At 41.8% G+C, this 18,721-nt stretch overlaps 2 protein-coding genes across 3 annotated transcripts; both read right to left on the bottom strand.

The window, feature by feature from the left end:
* LOC128415128 (BPI fold-containing family B member 4-like) lies at positions 1–6,661 on the bottom strand. 2 transcript variants are annotated; one of them, XM_053390992.1, is made up of 8 exons: positions 6,439–6,661; positions 3,894–3,935; positions 3,144–3,299; positions 1,857–1,924; positions 1,644–1,686; positions 1,045–1,108; positions 838–914; positions 1–212 (listed from the first exon to the last, which is right to left on the bottom strand). In XM_053390992.1, exons 2-8 carry the CDS (start codon positions 3,924–3,926, stop codon positions 189–191), a joined length of 465 nt encoding a protein of 154 aa, XP_053246967.1. In that variant the 5' UTR covers positions 3,927–3,935; positions 6,439–6,661; the 3' UTR covers positions 1–188. The 2 variants fall into 2 exon arrangements, with proteins under 2 accessions (XP_053246967.1, XP_053246968.1); XM_053390993.1 differs by lacking the exon at positions 838–914.
* Positions 6,662–9,261: 2,600 nt separating this feature from the next.
* Positions 9,262–17,441, bottom strand: LOC128415142 (uncharacterized). Its single transcript, XM_053391007.1, has 7 exons — positions 17,182–17,441; positions 15,312–15,498; positions 14,521–14,625; positions 12,568–12,714; positions 11,127–11,187; positions 10,134–10,197; positions 9,262–9,655 (listed from the first exon to the last, which is right to left on the bottom strand). Exons 1-7 carry the CDS (start codon positions 17,420–17,422, stop codon positions 9,522–9,524), a joined length of 939 nt encoding a protein of 312 aa, XP_053246982.1. The 5' UTR covers positions 17,423–17,441; the 3' UTR covers positions 9,262–9,521.
* Positions 17,442–18,721: the final 1,280 nt, after the last annotated feature.

The following is an 18,721-nucleotide window of genomic DNA, read 5'->3' as shown; positions in this document are numbered from 1 at the left end:
TATTACAGGATATACAAGAAATGCAGTACCTACAACAAACTGAATTAACAGCCATCACAATTTCAGTTTGGCAGCTGAAATATGATAAATCCCAGAGCATTAGAACGTATAATCCAATCAGTTTGAAGTGAACATTTGATGAACTCTTTTAACATTCTGCCTCTTCAAGGTGCTGCTAATTTGACTGGTCACATTGAAATCACTAGACCATCCTAAGAAGAGAGAAGTTATAGGTGTTTAAATTATTCCTTTGAGATAACAGTATTTATTTCAATAACAGATGGAAGTACCCAGCCCAGCACACAACCTTGAGGAGGACACAGATGATGAAACACAGGCAACTCCACTCAGTGGGAGCCCCTCAATGGTACGTTCCCATGGGCCTTCCCAAACTAAGGACCTAGCTCTTTTGCCTCCCTCCAACTCACAGGTTGAACCCCCAATAACATCCCATCCCATCCCTTCCACATTGTAGAAGTGCAGAATTGGTTGAGGACCCTTTGAGTCAGAACAGCTAGCTCCTCAATGCAGACCTTGCCAGCCTACCTAAGGCCTCAGGTGGGCCTAGCGCTTTCCTAAGACAGCACCTTTCAGAGCTTAGCTAGCAGGATTAGTGGATGCTGCTCTTTGCCTGACCTTGTTTTCGTGCTCCCACTTCCCTTGGAAATCCAAGCAGGACAAATACAATATACATGGGGAACCAAATAATTGGATCTAAACAAGAAACTAGGTCCCTTTCCTCCACAGTGTCCATCTTGCAATGCCAAGGTGGTGCTAGAAGGATGGCAGCCTTCCATTGATGGGCATTTGCTATAAGGTTCTGTGTCTTTGCTGTACCTGGAAAAGGGCAGTGTTGACTTTGGTCCACTTGACATTTAGCATGGAAGGCAAGGTAATTCCTCTCCTGAGCATGCCTAGAACAGAGAAGAGCCAATGGACCTGCCTTCATGGTCATTACTTAGCTGAGCAGCCCCTCATGAAATGTTAGCTCCCGTTCCCTCAGCTGAAGCCCTCCGTATTCTGTGAAACAGCTGCCTGGCTTACCATTCATGGCTGGTAGGAAGCTGTTTGTATGAAGGTTGTTGATGTACTCATGGAGCTTCTGGGCCTGGAATATAGGACATTCTTTCAGTAGAATCATAGACAGGCCTGAGTCCCACATTTAGTACATATTTTAAAACCATATATATCCACCACATGTACTATTAAACTTTTTTAAAGGATTGGGCTGTCTTTTAAGGACTATAATAAAAGTGGATTCAAGTGATCTATTGAAATCCATGCACAGACAGCTTCATCAGGAAGCTTTTCACATAATCCATTAATCACCCATTTGCCTGGTGGCTAGGGTGTATTCAGCTTTCATTCTCAGATGCCAAACCACAGAGCTGTACCTAAGCCAGGTAGATAAGTTTGTACAGAATGCGTGGAACAAGAACACATGAAAGCAAAGATACACTTGGAGTAGAGAGAGCTTTACCTCCTCCTAGAGTATCTGGCTATAGAACATGCAGTCAGTATCCTCAACCCTCTTGGATCAGGTTGTGGATTGAAGGCTCATGCTTTACAGCACACCCTATTGTTTCATGCAAAATGGATTGATTTGCCTGTGGCATATTTCAGGCCTTGAAGAGAAGACTTACATTGGTAGAACCAACAGATGAGGATGCCTGAACACCATCAAAGCTACAGGGAAAGAAAGCAATCAGATTAGGGTGGGTGGGAAATGTAAGCCATGACTCTCTACAGCAGTGGTTTTCAACCAGTGTGCCATGGTTGTATTCCTTATTTCTACTAGCTGCTCACAATCTCTCACTACTACCTGAAAACAAATCCAGTAAGAAAAATACCCATACCTCTCTTGTGACAAAGAGATTAACAGTTTGCCATTAGAAGCTGAGAGCTTTGCATTGAAGATGATGACCTGCAACAACAACAAAAATATGTATCATTGCAAATGGCAGGACTGGCACAGCCTCAATTACAGTCGTAACTGTTTTTTTAAAAAGGTGTTGTGGCATCTTAAGAGCTAACATTTATTATGGCACCACAGACTAGCGTCTACTTCATCAGATGTAAACCTAATGCCATAATATATGTATTAAATTGTGGAACCTAGACTAGCACAGCAAATACTACTTCTCTAGAAAGTCTTAGCTTTGTTGTTATTCTGTTTGTTCTGTTATTCTGTTCTGTTATTCTGTTATTCTGTTCTGTTGTAGTTTGTGCCATGGGGAGGGGACAAGAAACTGCTGGGAGTTGCACGTATACATGCATGGATTATAGCACACTCCCTCCCCCTTTTCTATTTCTTTATTCTTATTTGTAAAAGACACTGTTAATTTACTCTGGCTGCATAGGGAACATCATTCATTTCTATATACATCAAGTGACATACAACACAAGACCATCCTGTTATGAGTGAACTGTTTCAAAGAAATAAACATATCTGAAGGCAGCCCTGTATCATGAAGTTTTAATGTCTGATATTTCATTATGTTTTTTATATTCTGTTGGAAGCCACCCAGATTGGGTGGGGTATAAGTAATATATTATTATTATTATTATTATTATTATTATTATTATTATTATTATCTATTCTGTTCAACAGGAATTGGCCATTGCTTTGTCAGTGATAATCTGGCTAGGATAATCTGACAAGTTTGTGTTTACTGTATGGGGGCATGTGTATGAATCTTGCATGTATAAGGGAGGGTTAGTTGAGGTGAACTTGGCCATCAGCAGAATATAATTAGTGTACCGTGGCCAATGTGCTGCACAATTCTTGTTTTTTTCTGCATTTTGTAAAGTTTATTTAAGAACATAAGAAGAGCCTGATGGATTGGATCAATGGCTCATCAAGTCCAGCATCCTGTTCTCACAGTGGCCAACCAGATGCCATGCGGTATCTATTGGTTTACACTGCTCCTGGAATCTTTTGATCAGAGATTGGGAACCTGTGGCTCTCCAATTACTGTTTGACTCCCAGCTCTCATCAGCATGACCAATAGACAGAGGTTGTTGGAGTTGTGGCCAGTCAACATCTGAAAGGCCCAGGTTCCTATCTCTGCTTTTGATGAAGGGGAGAAATTTTTTAGATAAATAAAATGGAGGTCATGCAGGTGTTTTGCTTCAATACTCACAACTTCCCAATGCAGGACAAACTGACCACGTACAAACACATCAGAGAAAAGAGGCTGTTTCACCACAACACTCTGGCTGTCTATAGAAATGAGTGGAAAATTTGATCCTCTTATCTTTACCACCAAAGGTTGTGGAGCAGGGAAACGCTCAGAAATCTGCAAGAGAAGGCAAGGTGTCATGAGCTTCTGGTATTTGTGTGTGGCTGCCAGTTCTACAGACCTTCCTCCCCATTAGGACAAGACATAATTTCCAGAGCTATTATCCTAAAGGATGGTCTCATGAGAAAATGAGATTTAGAATGCAGACACTGTGTTCAGGTTCTGCTACCAAAAGAACTTTTAATGCAAATATATATTCAGCAGATTCCAAGCTTAATAAGCATATAAGATTCTAATACTTAGGCAAGCATATCAGTGCATCTAGGCAGCTAATTAGTTAGACTTTGTATGCAACAACAGTGATTGCCTGCTGACTCTATTCATGCAAATTTGTATGAAGCACGTCTTTTTTTAAGCAAGCAAACTTTGGGTTGAATGGCTTAGTTATGTCCTGTGCTGCGTAAGCAGGCAATCCTATGCATGTCTACTCAGAAGAAAGCCTCGCTGAGTTCAATGGAGCTTTCTGTCAGGGGACTGCAGCCTTAATGACTCACAGTATATCTTTAAAAGATGCACACATATAAGGAGAAGATCAAGTGCTTGATTTGAATGGCCTGTTGCCAGAGGAGCATAAGAAGAAAACACACTAACCTTTGTAATTGCACTTGCCAAGTCAGTTGTCATGAGTTGTTTCTGTTGATAAAGGGAATAGTAAAGTGAATCAGCTTTGGATACCTCTAATTAATTTCTGAAACACTCTCATTCAGGGCTAGCAGGCCAATAGGAGAAATCAAAAAGGCCACCCGCCAACAGCAGCTTGAGCCCACTCTTCCCTTTTCCCATGTTAGAACCATTCACTCTGTCTCTCTTCCTCTGTCTTTTCACGTTGCCTTACTCTGCATACAAAAAGGGCTTACGTAGGTAGTTGGAACCAAATAACTCCAATATGAGCTAACACACCACTTGGGAGGCGGGATGGGAAACAGCAGAAGGGACCCTTGCCTTGCTTTAAAGCAAGGACAAGGAACCCTGACAAGAGAGTTTGGCTTCTGTGTTGCGCTGTGTAAAAAGGACTTCATTTCTTGCAGTGCAGCACAGAAAAGCTCCCACCTCCCCGTACTCTCTGTTTCTCCTCTCTCCCAGCCCCTTGCATTGGTCTGTCTTCCGCCTCTTGGGCCTTGCTCTTTCTGCCCCCTCCTGCCACTTAACCTCTCTCTCTCTTTCTCCTGTCTCCAAGAGCACCCAACCCTTAACCTCTTTCTCCCCCACCTAACCTCTAGCCTCATCTTTTCTTTCCCTGTCCCGCTGCTTCAATTCTGAGTGTTTTCTCTCTGTGTCAAGCATGCTCTTCCTATTGGGACCTCTGGCTCCACTTTCCACTAGCTCTACCTGCTCTTAGTTGCCTTGCCCTCTGCTCTGTCCTTTGCCCCACCGGCCTCTGTGGTCATTGGCTGCTGTCTGTGTCCAAGCACAATTTGTTTTGGTTTTGTTTTCGTTTTTGCCTGATTGTCATAGGTTCTAGGAGTCCATTGTCGAGGAGACTTGCTGGAACAATCTGGATTTTCCTACTTCATACATTTTTTAATAAGCCTGGCACTAAACTCCATCCACAAAGCATAGGGAGAAGCAATCTCCCTCTCTCAAACAAGATGAAAGGTGTGTGCAAAGGCAAAGAGAAGGAGAACCATCTGATTATGAAAGATGAGGGCAGGAATAAGGGACATTGCAAGACATATGTTCAAAGTGACCACAGAAACAATATTACTTCCTTAACAAGACAGTCCATTTCAGAGGGAGAAGCCAGGAAGCAGAAAGCTAATTAGGGGCAATCAGTGATAGGACAGGGGATGAGGAGCAAACCATTTCCATTCATCATGTTATTTTTAGAGAAAGTGTGCTTGAAAATGTTCTGGTGAAATTACAATAGAAGGAAGGAGATGCACAGCCAATTATGCATCCTCTAGATTGAGGATGACCTTTTATGTTCTATGAGGCTACGCTGTTCTAGAAATAGAAGCAATCCTCAAAACCAGGAAATGTCCAGTCATCCTGCCTTAAATCTATCAAGGATAACCTTGGAACAGTCCTCTATAGCAGGGGAGCTGGTGGTCCTTCAGATGTTGTTGCACTCCAGCTCCTATCAGCCCCATCCAGCATGGCCAAACGTCAAGGATGATGGGCAAAATAGCCCAGCAACATCTGGAGGACCATAGGTCCCCCACCTCTACTATAATATAGATTTTGTAGCTACTGTTCCATTGTTTGGGTGGTTGCTTGCTGCAGTTTCATATCTCCCTGAAGTTTTTCTTAGTGTTAGCTATAAGCTTTGCATGAGGCTTTTAAATGATGGAGGAAGAACATAATCAAAGCAATTGCTGGAAACAAGCTTGTAATGAAAGTATTTCTCTGGTGCAAACTGGGTTCATTAGCAGAAATTAGCAGTAAAATGCTGGTGAATTTTCAGAAATATATATATATATATATATATATATGTATATATATATATATATATATGCTGCAAATAGCTGCAGAAATGTCATAAACTGAATTTAAGACTGGAAAAATGAAAAATCAAGAGAAGCCAAAAATGACAGATTCAACCATCCCTACCTAGCTCTACACAAGTGCAAGTAATGGAGATGGGGTTGCTCATTTCTCTCTTGGGCAACAGCTTAATCTACAGAAATTAGCTGTTAAATAGTTATCTCTAGGTTGACAAAAGCTTTGCCTAGTGTTTCTGTACACTAAGCTACTGTTAAAAACACAGCCACAGAGGCCAAGGAAGAAAGTTATCAACCCTTGGTAAAGAACAGATTCTAGAATGGAAAGGGGTGCTTTTCATAAGAAAGTCAATGGATCCATCAGAGGATGGGGGAGGGGCATAAGAGAGGTAAAGGGAGAAAGGGAACAAGAACATAAGAAACTTGATGGCTGATCAGAGCAAATCCTCTTTTCTACAGCAGCCAAACAGATGCCCACAAGCAAGATATGAATCCATCTCCTGTTGTTGCTCCCCATACTGCTCCTAAAATATGGAATCACCAGTGTGGGGAGTGGAGTTGCAAGGGCTCACAGGTGCACATGTATGGCTAAGAGTAGATCATTTTAGCAACATTTCATCTACAGCCACAAAATGTATAGCACCAACACTGTGTCATATAGAAGCACGGAAACCCAAAAGCTATGGTCACTTTACCCCTGCTCCTTTGGTAAGGTTGGCACTGCAGCCTCCAGTCAGGGCAGCAATCCCAATGCCGATGAAATCCTTGCTCAGAGTCAAGTGGAAGTTAGTGCCAGACTCTGGAGTCGCTTGGAAAAGTGTGGTGCTGGGTGGACTTCCCGGCAGAGAAACCTGAAATGTAGCCTGGTGGGAGATCCAAGGGGAAAATGCAGGACATCTTTGTTAATCCTTTAAAGAGAGTAAGTCAGCCTTCAGGCTGCTATTTCTCCTTCCCAACTGTTTGCAGGAACTCTGCTTGCTGGTTTGAGAATCTTGTACTTCAAAAACCCAGTTTATCCCCTTATCCACAATCAACCACTGCACTCTGCAGAAGAGGGTCTCCTGCAGATAACTTCAGGATTCTGCAGGAATCAGGACTTCAGCATGCTGGTTTTCCCTCCTGTTACATATTAGACAGACCCCATCTCTTATCATTTGAGGACCTACTGAAGACCTTCCTCTTTCGGCAAGCCTTTTAAGTGGAGATCTTGTCCCAGTCCCCATCTGTATTGGAACTATTTTTTAACTATTTTTACATGTGGAATTGTCTTTAAATGTTTTAAGATCACAACTGTTTCATTTGTGTTTGATTCTATATTTTATTGCTTTATCCCACCCTGGGATCTTGTGGGGAAGGATGGGTAAGGAAAATACAGAACTACAGAAATAAAACCAACACTCTAACCCCTCAGTCAAGTTCTGTGCTCTTTAGTCCTACAGATGTCATTAGACTTAAGGCCATGGACCCAGGTGGAGAGTTTTGCCTAAGGCTGGGCTGATTATCCTCTCACCCAATTTGTTGTTGTTGTTGTTTAGTCGTTTAGTCGTGTCCGACTCTTCGTGACCCCATGGACCAGAGCACGCCAGGCACCTCTGTCTTTCACTGCCTCCCGCAGTTTGGTCATACTCATGTTTGTGGCTTCGAGAACACTATCCAACCATCTCATCCTCTGTCGCCCCCTTCTCCTTGTGCCCTCCATCTTTCCCAGCATCAGTGTCTTCTCCAGGGAGTCTTCTCTTCTCATGAGGTGGCCAAAGTACTGGAGCCTCAGCTTCACGATCTGTCCTTCCAGGGAGCACTCAGGGCTGATTTCATTAAGAATGGATGCGTTTGATCTTCTTGCAGTCCATGGGACTCTCAAGAGTCTTCTCCAGCACCATAATTCAAAAGCATCAATTCTTCGGCGATCAGCCTTCTTTATGGTCCAGCTCTCACTTCCATACATCACTACTGGGAAAACCATGGCTTTAACTATACGGACCTTTGTTGGCAAGGTGACGTCTCTACTTCTCAAGATGCTGTCTAGGCCTGTCATTGCCCTTCTCCCAAGAAGCAGGTGTCTTTTAATTTTGTGGCTGCTGTCACCATCTGCAGTGATCATGGAGCCCAAGAAAGTAAAATCTCTCACTGCCTCCATTTCTTCCCCTTCTATTTGCCAGGAGGTGATGGGACCAGTGGCCATGATCTTCGTTTTTTTGATGTTGAGTCTCAGACCATATTTTGCGCTCTCCTCTTTCACCCTCATTAAAAGGTTCTTTAATTCCTCCTCACTTTCTGCCATCAAGGTTGTGTCATCTGCATATCTGAGGTTGTTGATATTTCTTCCGGCAATCTTAATTCCAGTTTGGGATTCATCCAGCCCAGCCTTTCGCATGATGTATTCTGCGTATAAATTAAATAAGCAGGGAGACAAAATACAGCCTTGTCGTACGCCTTTCCCAATTTTGAACCAATCAGTTGTTCCATATCCAGTTCTAACTGTAGCTTCTTGTCCCACATAGAGATTTCTCAGGAGACAGATGAGGTGATCAGGCACTCCCATTTCTTTAAGAACTTGCCATAGTTTGCTGTGGTCGACACAGTCAAAGGCTTTTGCATAGTCAATGAAGCAGAAGTAGATGTCTTTCTGGAACTCTCTAGCTTTCTCCATAATCCAGCGCATGTTTGCAATTTGGTCTCTGGTTCCTCTGCCTCTTCTAAATCCAGCTTGCACTTCTGGGAGTTCTCGATCCACATACTGTTTGAGCCTTCCTTGTAGAATTTTAAGCATAACCTTGCTAGCGTGTGAAATGAGTGCAATTGTGCGGTAGTTGGAGCATTCTTTGGCACTGCCCTTCTTTGGGATTGGGATGTAGACTGATCTTCTCCAATCTTCTGGCCACTGCTGAGTCTTCCAAATTTGCTGGCATATTGAGTGTAGCACCTTAACAGCATCATCTTTTAATATTTTAAATAGTTCAGCTGGAATACCATCACTTCCACTGGCCTTGTTATTTGCAGTGCTTTCTAAGGCCCATTTGACTTCACTCTCCAGGATGTCTGGCTCAAGGTCAGCAACCACACTACCTGGGGTGTACGAGACATCCATATCTTTCTGGTATAATTCCTCTGTGTATTCTTGCCACCTCTTCTTGATGTCTTCTGCTTCTGTTAGGTCCTTACCACTTTTGTCCTTTATTATGGTAATCTTTGTACGAAATGTTCCTTTCATATCTCCAATTTTCTTGAACAGATGTCTGGTTCTTCCTATTCTGTTGTTTTCCTCTATTTGTTTGCATTGCTCGTTTAAGAAGGCCTTCTTGTCTCTCCTTGCTATTCTTTGGAAATCTGCATTCAATTTCCTGTATCTTTCACTATCTCCCTCGCATTTTGCTTGCCTTCTCTCCTCCGCTATTTGTAAGGCCTCGTTGGACAGCCACTTTGCTTTCTTGCATTTCCTTTTCATTGGGATGGTTTTCGTTGCTGCCTCCTGTACACCCAATACACACACACATTCTCTGCCTCTCCCTCTTGTCTATCTTTCCCCTCAACCTACTAGTATTCTTTGTGTTAGGAATTTCTGGTGTTGGGTCATGCAATTCTGCTCCCCCCACATATCCTGAAATGGTACCTTCCCAAGAGAGCTGTGTCATGTGCTTCTTCTTATAAAGGCAGATCTTGAGAAATAAAACTGGAACAGCAGCAGAAAGGCATACCACAACTACATCTACGCCTGACTTCCATTGTCACAATCACAAGGCAAGAAAAGAGGTTATAGATATGGGGATTAGTCAGAATTTCATAACGCAACCTGTTCTCCAAAGCCAAGAATAATACTTGCCTGATAAGGAATCAGGAAATACCTATCATTTACTTTAGGGGAACCCATTAGATCATAATGGATGGTCCCAAATGTTCCAACAGGAACTGCAGCTGCAGAGAAATACAAAGAGATTGTTGAATCACGTGCAAAACCCATGAAAGAGCATGTGGCTATTGGGACCTGAGCCACCTCTTTCATGCTGCTCCTTTAAATTGTAAGGTTAAAACAGACTTGAAAAGTACATTCAGTTCAACCATTTGCCTCGAGCCTTAAAAATAGGGCAGGCTATCAGACAAGGGCAATTGCTGCTTATGATGCTCAATGAGTTAATTGGCAGTAATTCCTGGGACCAGATAGGTGTCCCCTGAATACAGACCACTTCCATTGATGGATTGACTTAATAAAACCATGGAGAATCACTGTGAGATAACCATACCTAATTTAGGGCATAGAACGCTTGGAGAGTTACCAGCTGATTTCTTCTGTTTCCGAACAAGGTTATCTGTTAGCCTCTGCTAGGCTGTTCCACAAAGTCTCCCCGGCAGAAGCAAAGATGGCTGTAAAAAGAGGATGTAATCAGCAACTTACAAGCCAGTGTACTCAGAAGTGAGACATTAAGGATGTCAGCCACCAATCGGATGCAGTGACGGATCTGTAAAACAGAGTGAATGCAGAGCACACAATAAAAAAAATCCTTCCAGTAGCACCTTAGTTTGTTATTGGTATGAGCTTTCATGTGCATGCACACTTCTTCAGATACCAGAGCACACAGTAAAGAATCAAACACACAAAGTCAGGAAGAGAATAATTTGGAATGGAAAGGACTGTTACCAAGAGACTTCTTTAAGAATCATGTAAAATGCATATTTTGGTATAGAACTACACAATTAATTAGCTATCCTAGGAATTTCTTATGGAATTTCTGAATTTCACTCAGATCAGGGCTGAATAGCTGCAGACACTTCTAGGCCATGGCGATTTTTGGGTGGGATTCAATCACATACCAGCAAATCCAGGTTGCACAATCATAGCTGAACAGGAGGTTTTGCACAACAACCCCACTTCCCCCCAAACATTGGACTTATTGCAAGAAGGACAGTGATCGGGAAATGCAATGGGAAATGTGAGATAACACTTGCTTTGACACAGCACTGTCTAGCCTCCCCACAAACAAATAGCAACAAATGCTCCTTAAATAGTCAAGGTCATCTAATCTCCCTGCAGACAAATTAGGATCCAATGTCCTATGTGTTTGCGACACAGAAATTTCTGTGTGTATCCTGTAATAGTAAACCCAAATGTCCCCAGATAGAGAAAATGTGGTGCTGGAGAACTTTGTCAACTTTACTCCACTGTGAGTTGCATGCTCTTCATAGGGAAGAAACTCTTGTGGTTCACGTGAACCTGCATAATTCACATTTCTCAAACCAATATGCAAATTTAAGGACAGCTAATTTACACCAAATTTCATGATGCAGTTCTCCAACAAAAAATTGGGTACAAAGATACCTAATTTCAGGGGAAATTGAGCACAAAAACATATATATTCGTGAAACCAATGTACATAGATGCCCAGCTTACCACATCAATCAAAATTGTCCAGACCACAGATTGCATGTTGTTCTCATCTGGTCCAGCCACACTGAGCAAAAGGAATTATTGACATCACTGATTATAAGGATCAATTATAAGCATGTAGAAATTTCAGTATTCCTATTGCTTTGCAATTCTTATCTCACATTCTAAAGCTTAAACCTAGGTTGGTTGCAAAACAGGAATACAGATATAAAGGAAGAACATGAAAAAGTTAGAGAATATATGCTGCTGGCAAATGGCTGGGTGTATTCTACACGTCCAAACACTGAAAAATAATTTTAACTTCAGTCTTTGGAAGAGGCCTGATGGTCTTCAAGTTACACATGCAGAAACCCACGACTGAAGACAAAATGCCTGTTTGACAGCAAATTAGCAAGGTTGCGGAATATAATTAGGTTGCAGCCAAAAATGTTGCCAAAAAGTTCAATCAGATTTTATCATTATCAAAATTGCTGCATTTTTGCCATTATTCTTCACTTTGGGTTAGACTCATGGGACAATCCAACAGAGACAGGTGCATTTAAAATCTAGACTGAAACTTATCTGTTTAACCCAGAAAAATGGCACTAACAGCAAGAGCTGAGCCAGCTATTTATTTTGTTAACGGAAAAATCCGAGGGCTCCCTTGGACAAAAACAAAGACACCAACCAGGATAACTTGGAGCAAAATAGCTGCCTGTAGGCTTGGCCTTTATTGAACTGTTGCAACAGGGTGCTCCCCTCACTTGTAGGAGAGAGGAAGGACACAGAAAAAATGGTGTGCAAGGTCTAATAAAGACTTTTGAAACTCCCATCCTGTAGATCAAGCCCACCCCCAGAAACATCATGCATACATCACAGAAAGGAGGGGTTGAGGGATGAGTTATGGTGGTAACCTGAGTGTCCTGTCACCTGGCTGGTTCCCCCTTTTCCCCTCCCCATGAGTACTTTCCAGGTGACAGAGGGGAGTTTGCAGTTTCCTGCCCCCAGAAGGAAGAGCTGATTATTGTCCTTTGTTCCAGTCTGTGCTGAATCCACTCCCATATGCAAGTTCTTTGTGATCTTGATGGTCTTCTGTCTAGGACCATCAGGGTTGGCATAGCAACTGGGCAGGGCTCCTGTGGACGTGCTGGTATGGTCAAGGGATTATGGCTGCCCTGTATCAAACCTTCCCCATTTTGTAGTCCTTCCTTCATGGAGTAAAATAAAAGTGGAACAGTGCAAATCTGACGTATGGTTGATTTTCTATGAATTTATAACAGAAGCGCAGCGTATGTAGTGTGTGAGTGTGAGTGTGTGTGAAGTTTGTACAAACTGAATGATTGGGGGGGGTTTCCTGCTCCAATTTCTACTCTTTAGTTTTATCTCAGATTTGTATTTGAGATGTATCCTTCTCTGCTCATGACCTTCTTCAGTTACCAGGATATGAATTATCTTCCCCACTCACCTCTTTTGCTGTTTGACTTTAATATCGTTGATAAAGATCCTTGAAGCTTCAATGATGAATATCTGATTCTTGGAAGAATCCCAGAGTAGTTTGGATACAACATCAATCTTGACTTTCACTTCAGAACTGAAGATACCACTCTCGGTGCTAAAGACCAAGGAAAAGCAATTTTTCTCTTTTTTTACAAGGGCCCAGAATGTTGGCAGAACAACAATTCTTAATGACTGCATCTGCATTCCTATGAAAGCCATCACCATTCAGTTGTGTTAATAATATTCTTGTTCTTTAGAATTTTATTTCAAAGAAATTCCCAATGTAATCAGATTTGAGTTAGAGCCAAGACTATAGACAGTAAGGATTAATATATTATAGTTCTGGTCTCTGTCATTTTATCATGTTTTAACCAGAATTCTGTTCTGTTCCATCTCTGCACTTATATGAAATTATTATTATTATTATTATTATTATTATTATTATTAATTTAAATCATTTCAAAGTATATATTGAAATGTGCATTTTCTCTCAAAGTATGTATGCAAAACACTTTATCTAAAAGATTAGCCTTTAAATGTGTATTTTGATGAGAAACTACGTCACATTACATTGGTACCTTGGGTTACATACGCTTCAGGTTACATACGCTTCAGGTTACACACTCCACCAAGCCAGAAATAGTGCTTCAGGTTAAGAACTTTGCTTCAGGATAAGAACAGAAATCGGGCTCCGGCGGCGTGGCGGCAGCAGGAGGCCCATTAGCTAAAGTGGTGCTTCAGGTTAAGAACAGTTTCAGGTTAAGAACAGACCTCCGGAATGAATTAAGTACTTAACCTGAGGTACACTGTATTTGGAAAAGTGCAAAATATGCTGGACAACTATTTTATTGTCTTCAAAAATAGACCTACTTCTCCAAATGCACCTAACAAATCAACAATAAAACAATAAAAACCAAAACAACCCACAAATTTAATCCCAACACATAATCAGAATTTAAACATAAAATTTCCAGCAAACGTAACATCTCCAACTTCATTTTTAAAAACCCAGCAACATAAAACTAAGTCTGTTAAGACTTAGAACCAATGCACATGTTCATTCAAGAAGTACTGATCACATTCTGCATAGGAATTCACAGAGAATAATCATCCCTATGGACAATTCATTTGCCCTCTAAAACATATTAAACAGTGGTAACCAGCCATTTCACGGGGGTAGCCCATTTTTATATCATACCCTGCAACCTTAAGCACATTTGCCAGAGAGTAAGTCCCCTTCAGCAAAGTGCAATTTACTTTTCAATAAAGATACTTTGTCTTGCGCGGCTAATGAGCCAACTTACAAACTATTTGGCTGATGCTTGAAAGGCAGGACTAGAACCAATGGCTGGAAACTCCAAGGGAGCAGATTTTGGTGAAGCGTCATGTGTAACTTTCTAATTGTAAGACCTGTTCAGCTGTCAAACTGAATTCCTTGGGAGGTGGTGGGCCCTTCATCTTCGCTGATGCTTTTAAATCAGAGGCTGGGTGGTCATCAGGGATGCTCTAGTAGTTGTGTCATGCATTGCATACCCCATATAAAGCGGAGGGTTGGAGTAGATGACCAGTAAGGCCACTTGCAACTCCATAATTCTATTAAACATTTTTGAACATTTATCTTGGGATGAACATTTGTTCAGAAACTTCAACTGACATCAGGGCACAATAGTACACATTGTGGATGGAAAAGAGCTACTGGGCACAGGGGACACTGGGGCTCTTTGACTTCCTATTGCCAAGGTTTAGGCAAGATTTCTCTTGACATCAGCCACAGTGTAACTTCATGAAAGAGTATCTATGGAGATTGGAAGTCTTATCCAACTTCTGCCTGTGCTGTTTTGCAGCTCAAGCCAACTGTTAGAAATGGAAAAGTGTGTTTGGTGCTCTTCTGGCTGTCAGCCCCATCTTTTTGGACACTTACCTTTCACCTTTAATGGAAATTTCAACTGGAAGGGAAAGGTGGACCTTGTCACCAGATGAAAACTTCATCAAAGTTGGAAGAATTGTAATTTTTGTAATGGCCAAGCTGAAAAAAGCAGGGAGAGTATTGAGAAGAGAAGCAGGTCTTTTACTGCAATCTCTCCTCCCCCAAGCAGACTTCTGGTGAGAACTGAATAGTAATGAAAGAATCATTTGACTCCTTACCAGACTGAAAGACAATCAACGACTCATTGTTGTGTCTAGCAACCACCTTCATCTGTAGCTAGCTTTCTTGTAAATATAGGTCTTGGGGGGGGGAGGTGCCTTGGTACCCCTTGTCTAAAGCAAAGATGATGTTGCTTCCAGATAATCTGTTTATTTATCCTAATTTGTTGGTGGGTAGATAAGACAATGTTGGCTATTTATTGAGCATCCATTTTGATTGGTTTGCAGGGAGGTTAGGTGACATTGCATCAGGCAAATATTCTATCCCATGGTGCATTGCTCTAGAGCAGGTCTGGAAAACCTGCAGCTCGCCAGATGTTGCCAGACTACAGCTCCTATAATCCCTGACCATTGACCACAATGACTGGGACTGATGGGAACTGGAATCCAAAAACATCTGGTGGGCGACAGGTTTCCCACCCCTATTGTAGGGGCATCTGAATATTTTAAAAAAGGTTTTGAGGATGGAGCATAGCCTATAAGCCAACATCTGTAAAGATACTGCCCTGGTCTGGGCTATGCATGCCACTCATGATGACAGCTGTCTGAAGAGAGTGATATACTTACTGCGTTATACTTTGTATCACTTTGAGCATCTCTGTTTCGTCAGCCTTGTTTCTCAAGCTTCCAGTCAGCTTTGTATCTTCTCTGCCTTTTAAGAGCTCACTTACATCTTGGATTGTCTTCGGCAGTGAGTTTGTTATGTCCAGTGGCAGCAGTTGCTTGATCACCTCCGACAGTAAGCCTTGTATATCTGAAAGTGGGAGGTGGTACACTGACTTCTTCACAAACCAGCTTTAAGGGAGTTAGAGAACACGGAAGGTCACAAAATTCAAGGGCTGGGGTATCACAATGATCCATCACAGTTAAATAACCTGACAAATTCCCAGAGAAAAGGCTGACCATGATTTAAGGCATCTATTACTTTATGATAAATAGAGAATCTTTGCAAAGCAGGGAGATAAAGTGGGAAGAGGGGAACTTTTGTACACGATGTTATCTCTTCTGCTTGTAAATGCTGGATTCAACCACAAACTTTTAAATTGCAAGAGAAGGTCAGCTGTTGTTGTTTTCTTGACCTGAGCAGGGCTCCTAGCACTGGGGTGGGGGGATGGCTTGTGATTATTGATGCCATGTTTCAGGGATCCAGAATAACCTGTGAAACCACCAGATGTTTAGGAAAATAGCAACAAAGGAAGTCTTATCACCTTCATCTTCTGCTTATGGACACCCAGAGGCCCATTTGACTGGCCACCATTTGCAGCAGAATGCTAGATAAAATGAATACCTGGTCCAATCCAGAAAGACAATTTGCATGTTTTGATCATTAAATAAACACTCGCCTTCTGCAAGAGGGAGCCTTAAATCAGGAATGGGGAACCTTTCTCAGCCTGAGGGCTGCATTATTGAGGTTATTGATATTGTGCATACGGAAGCAAATTGGATAAAAAAAACTTGCTCTTCTTTGAAATAAAAATTCCCCAGTCCAAAAATATGGTTCAAAGGCCTTACTTACAGAATGTAACTCCAGAAAAACTTAAAACAACAAAGTTACATTCAAATAGTTGCATAATATCATTTGCTAATTCTAGCACAGGTAAAATATCTTAGAATTAAAAACCTCTTCCATCCAGAGCTAAAAATCAAAGTTCTGACTCCCCTCCAAACAGCCTCCATTAGCCTAAGGCTGTTTTCCTGGAAAGAGATTAGCAACATTCTCTTCAGCAGTTTCAGAACAAAGACTTGCTCCACCCAAGATGGAGCTCTACAAATTAGCATACACATAGACTTATAACAATATACTTTTCATGTGGTTGAAATTAAACACTTTGTGACTGACCCAGCAGAGATACAGCCTCACTTAATGATCAACTGTTAGTCTCTTTACTCAGCTCCAATTTAGCTTCAGTGGAAATTTCCATGCCATGCATGCATACAGACACATCACAAGAGTTATTTTCCATTTTAATGTGCATTAAACAATTATACTTAACATGCATTCCCTTCTGGGCCAGCTTCCAAGGTCCATACACCAGCATCAGGTGAAAAGGTAAAGGTGGGTAGAGCAATGAATGAATTTTTAAAAATCTTTGTGCAGCTAGTGTCATTTCTGCACACTAACATACCCCATCTCTATCCTCCATCCTCCATCAGAATTCAAGGAAACATTCCAAGCTGAACAAAATAGGACCAGTGAGGGGGGTGGCCTGGGAGGGTTCTAAGTGCCAGGCAGAGGGCTGCATTTGGCCCACAGGACTGAGGTTCCCAGTCCCTGCTTGAAATGGGAGTTTAGGTGACAGAGGGAAGATACATCAAAGAGAATAACTGCAAAAGCAATGCCATATCCCTGTTTTCACTCAGTATTTCTGATGGAAGAGTTTATTTCTGGCAGTTAGGGCAGTGTATGCAATAGTAATATGCCATGCTGGTTACTTACAGTCATTGAATGCAGTGTCACTGATGCCTGCAGTGATGGAGGCATAGACCGCTCTGTTTGCAAATGAACCGACTTGACTCCTCGCGGTTCTGATTAGTCTCACTGTTTTACTAGCTGGTAAATAGCTTCCATTTCCAAACAGATACTCTCCTCCTCCTTCCCCAACAGTTGGGTCAACTATACTGGCTCTGGTTTTGCAGTAAAAGAAGATCAGAACCACATTCCAAAGGCTTTGCATCATTGCCCCTGACACATGGGGAAAGCACCTTTGCAAAGAAAGAAACAGTGATCAAATAATAATACTAATATGTTTTCTGTATCTTAGATTCCCAAAGAAATACCAGCACAAAGAGACAATAGTTCCATCTGCACCGTGATACAGGCTGTTTGAAAGGAAAGCCATCGCTTTACTTTACCTATTAAGACTGCATATGCACCATACATTTAAAGCACAGTACTTCCCCCAAAGAGTTCTGGGAACTGTAGTTTTCCCATCACAATGCTGCAGTTCCCAGCAACATTAGCATGTACTACAGTTATGTGACAATGAGCATTCCAATTTGCTTGTGGGATATTTACATGTCTTCCCTTTGTTTGTCCCATGTCATTTTTCAATGCATTTCCCTGTCACGTTGCCAACTGCAAAAAGACAGATTATTCTCAAAAGTGGATTTATTGTGATAGGATGGGGCAATAGAACCATTTATTCCACTTTAAGTGCAAATTCCAAAGGTACAGTATGTTTTTGAATCCCTCCAGCAAAACACTGTCAGTCTGGATGCACCGTAGGAAAGTAAGAAATAACGTTTTACAAGTTTCTGTTATGCTCCAGTCTAGTTTCCCTTGCTGTGCTTTCTTGTGTCAGTAGTCCGTATCACTGCCTGAATTTTCTAGGAGCAACGCACAACCTAAATACTCCTAAATGGCTTCCTCATCCCTCTCCATTTCTTTTTTTCCTTCTTCTCCCTGCTCTCCTAGACTTGACCTTTTATACCTCGTTGTTTCCCTCATCTATTTCTCCTCCATTGTGGAAGTTTATTCCCTGCTCTTCACCCGCCTCCAGGGACACCCTGTGTGTCTCTCAGATCTCAGTGTGAATATTATGGCACACCTACACCCATGTGGATTCTGAGGACAAATTCAGTCTTGTTAGTCATACCACCTATGCATATTTCCCACCACTGAATTAAATGCAAAGAAGCAAGACTGTACAAAATGAAAGCTCAATTGTAGCACACAGTAATAACGATAACAATAGCAGTAAGAATTTTATTATTTATACCCCAGCCACTCTGGGCAGCTTCCAACATATCTAAAATAATAATAAAAACATCAGCCCCTAAAAACTTCCATAAATAGAGCTGCCTTCAGATGTGTTCTAAAAGTCAGATAGTTCTTTCATTCCTTGACATCTGAAGAGAGGGCGTTCCACAGGGAGGGCACCACTACCTTAAACATGTTCTATGGCAGTAGTTTTCAAATCTGGGACCCACCTTTAGCCCCAACACGCATTTGGAGACCTACTTCATAACTTTTTACC

This window comes from Podarcis raffonei, chromosome 6 (genome assembly GCF_027172205.1).
Source record: "Podarcis raffonei isolate rPodRaf1 chromosome 6, rPodRaf1.pri, whole genome shotgun sequence".
NCBI classification, from domain to species: Eukaryota; Metazoa; Chordata; class Lepidosauria; order Squamata; family Lacertidae; genus Podarcis; species Podarcis raffonei.
This window is presented reverse-complemented; position numbering and strand designations above follow the sequence as displayed.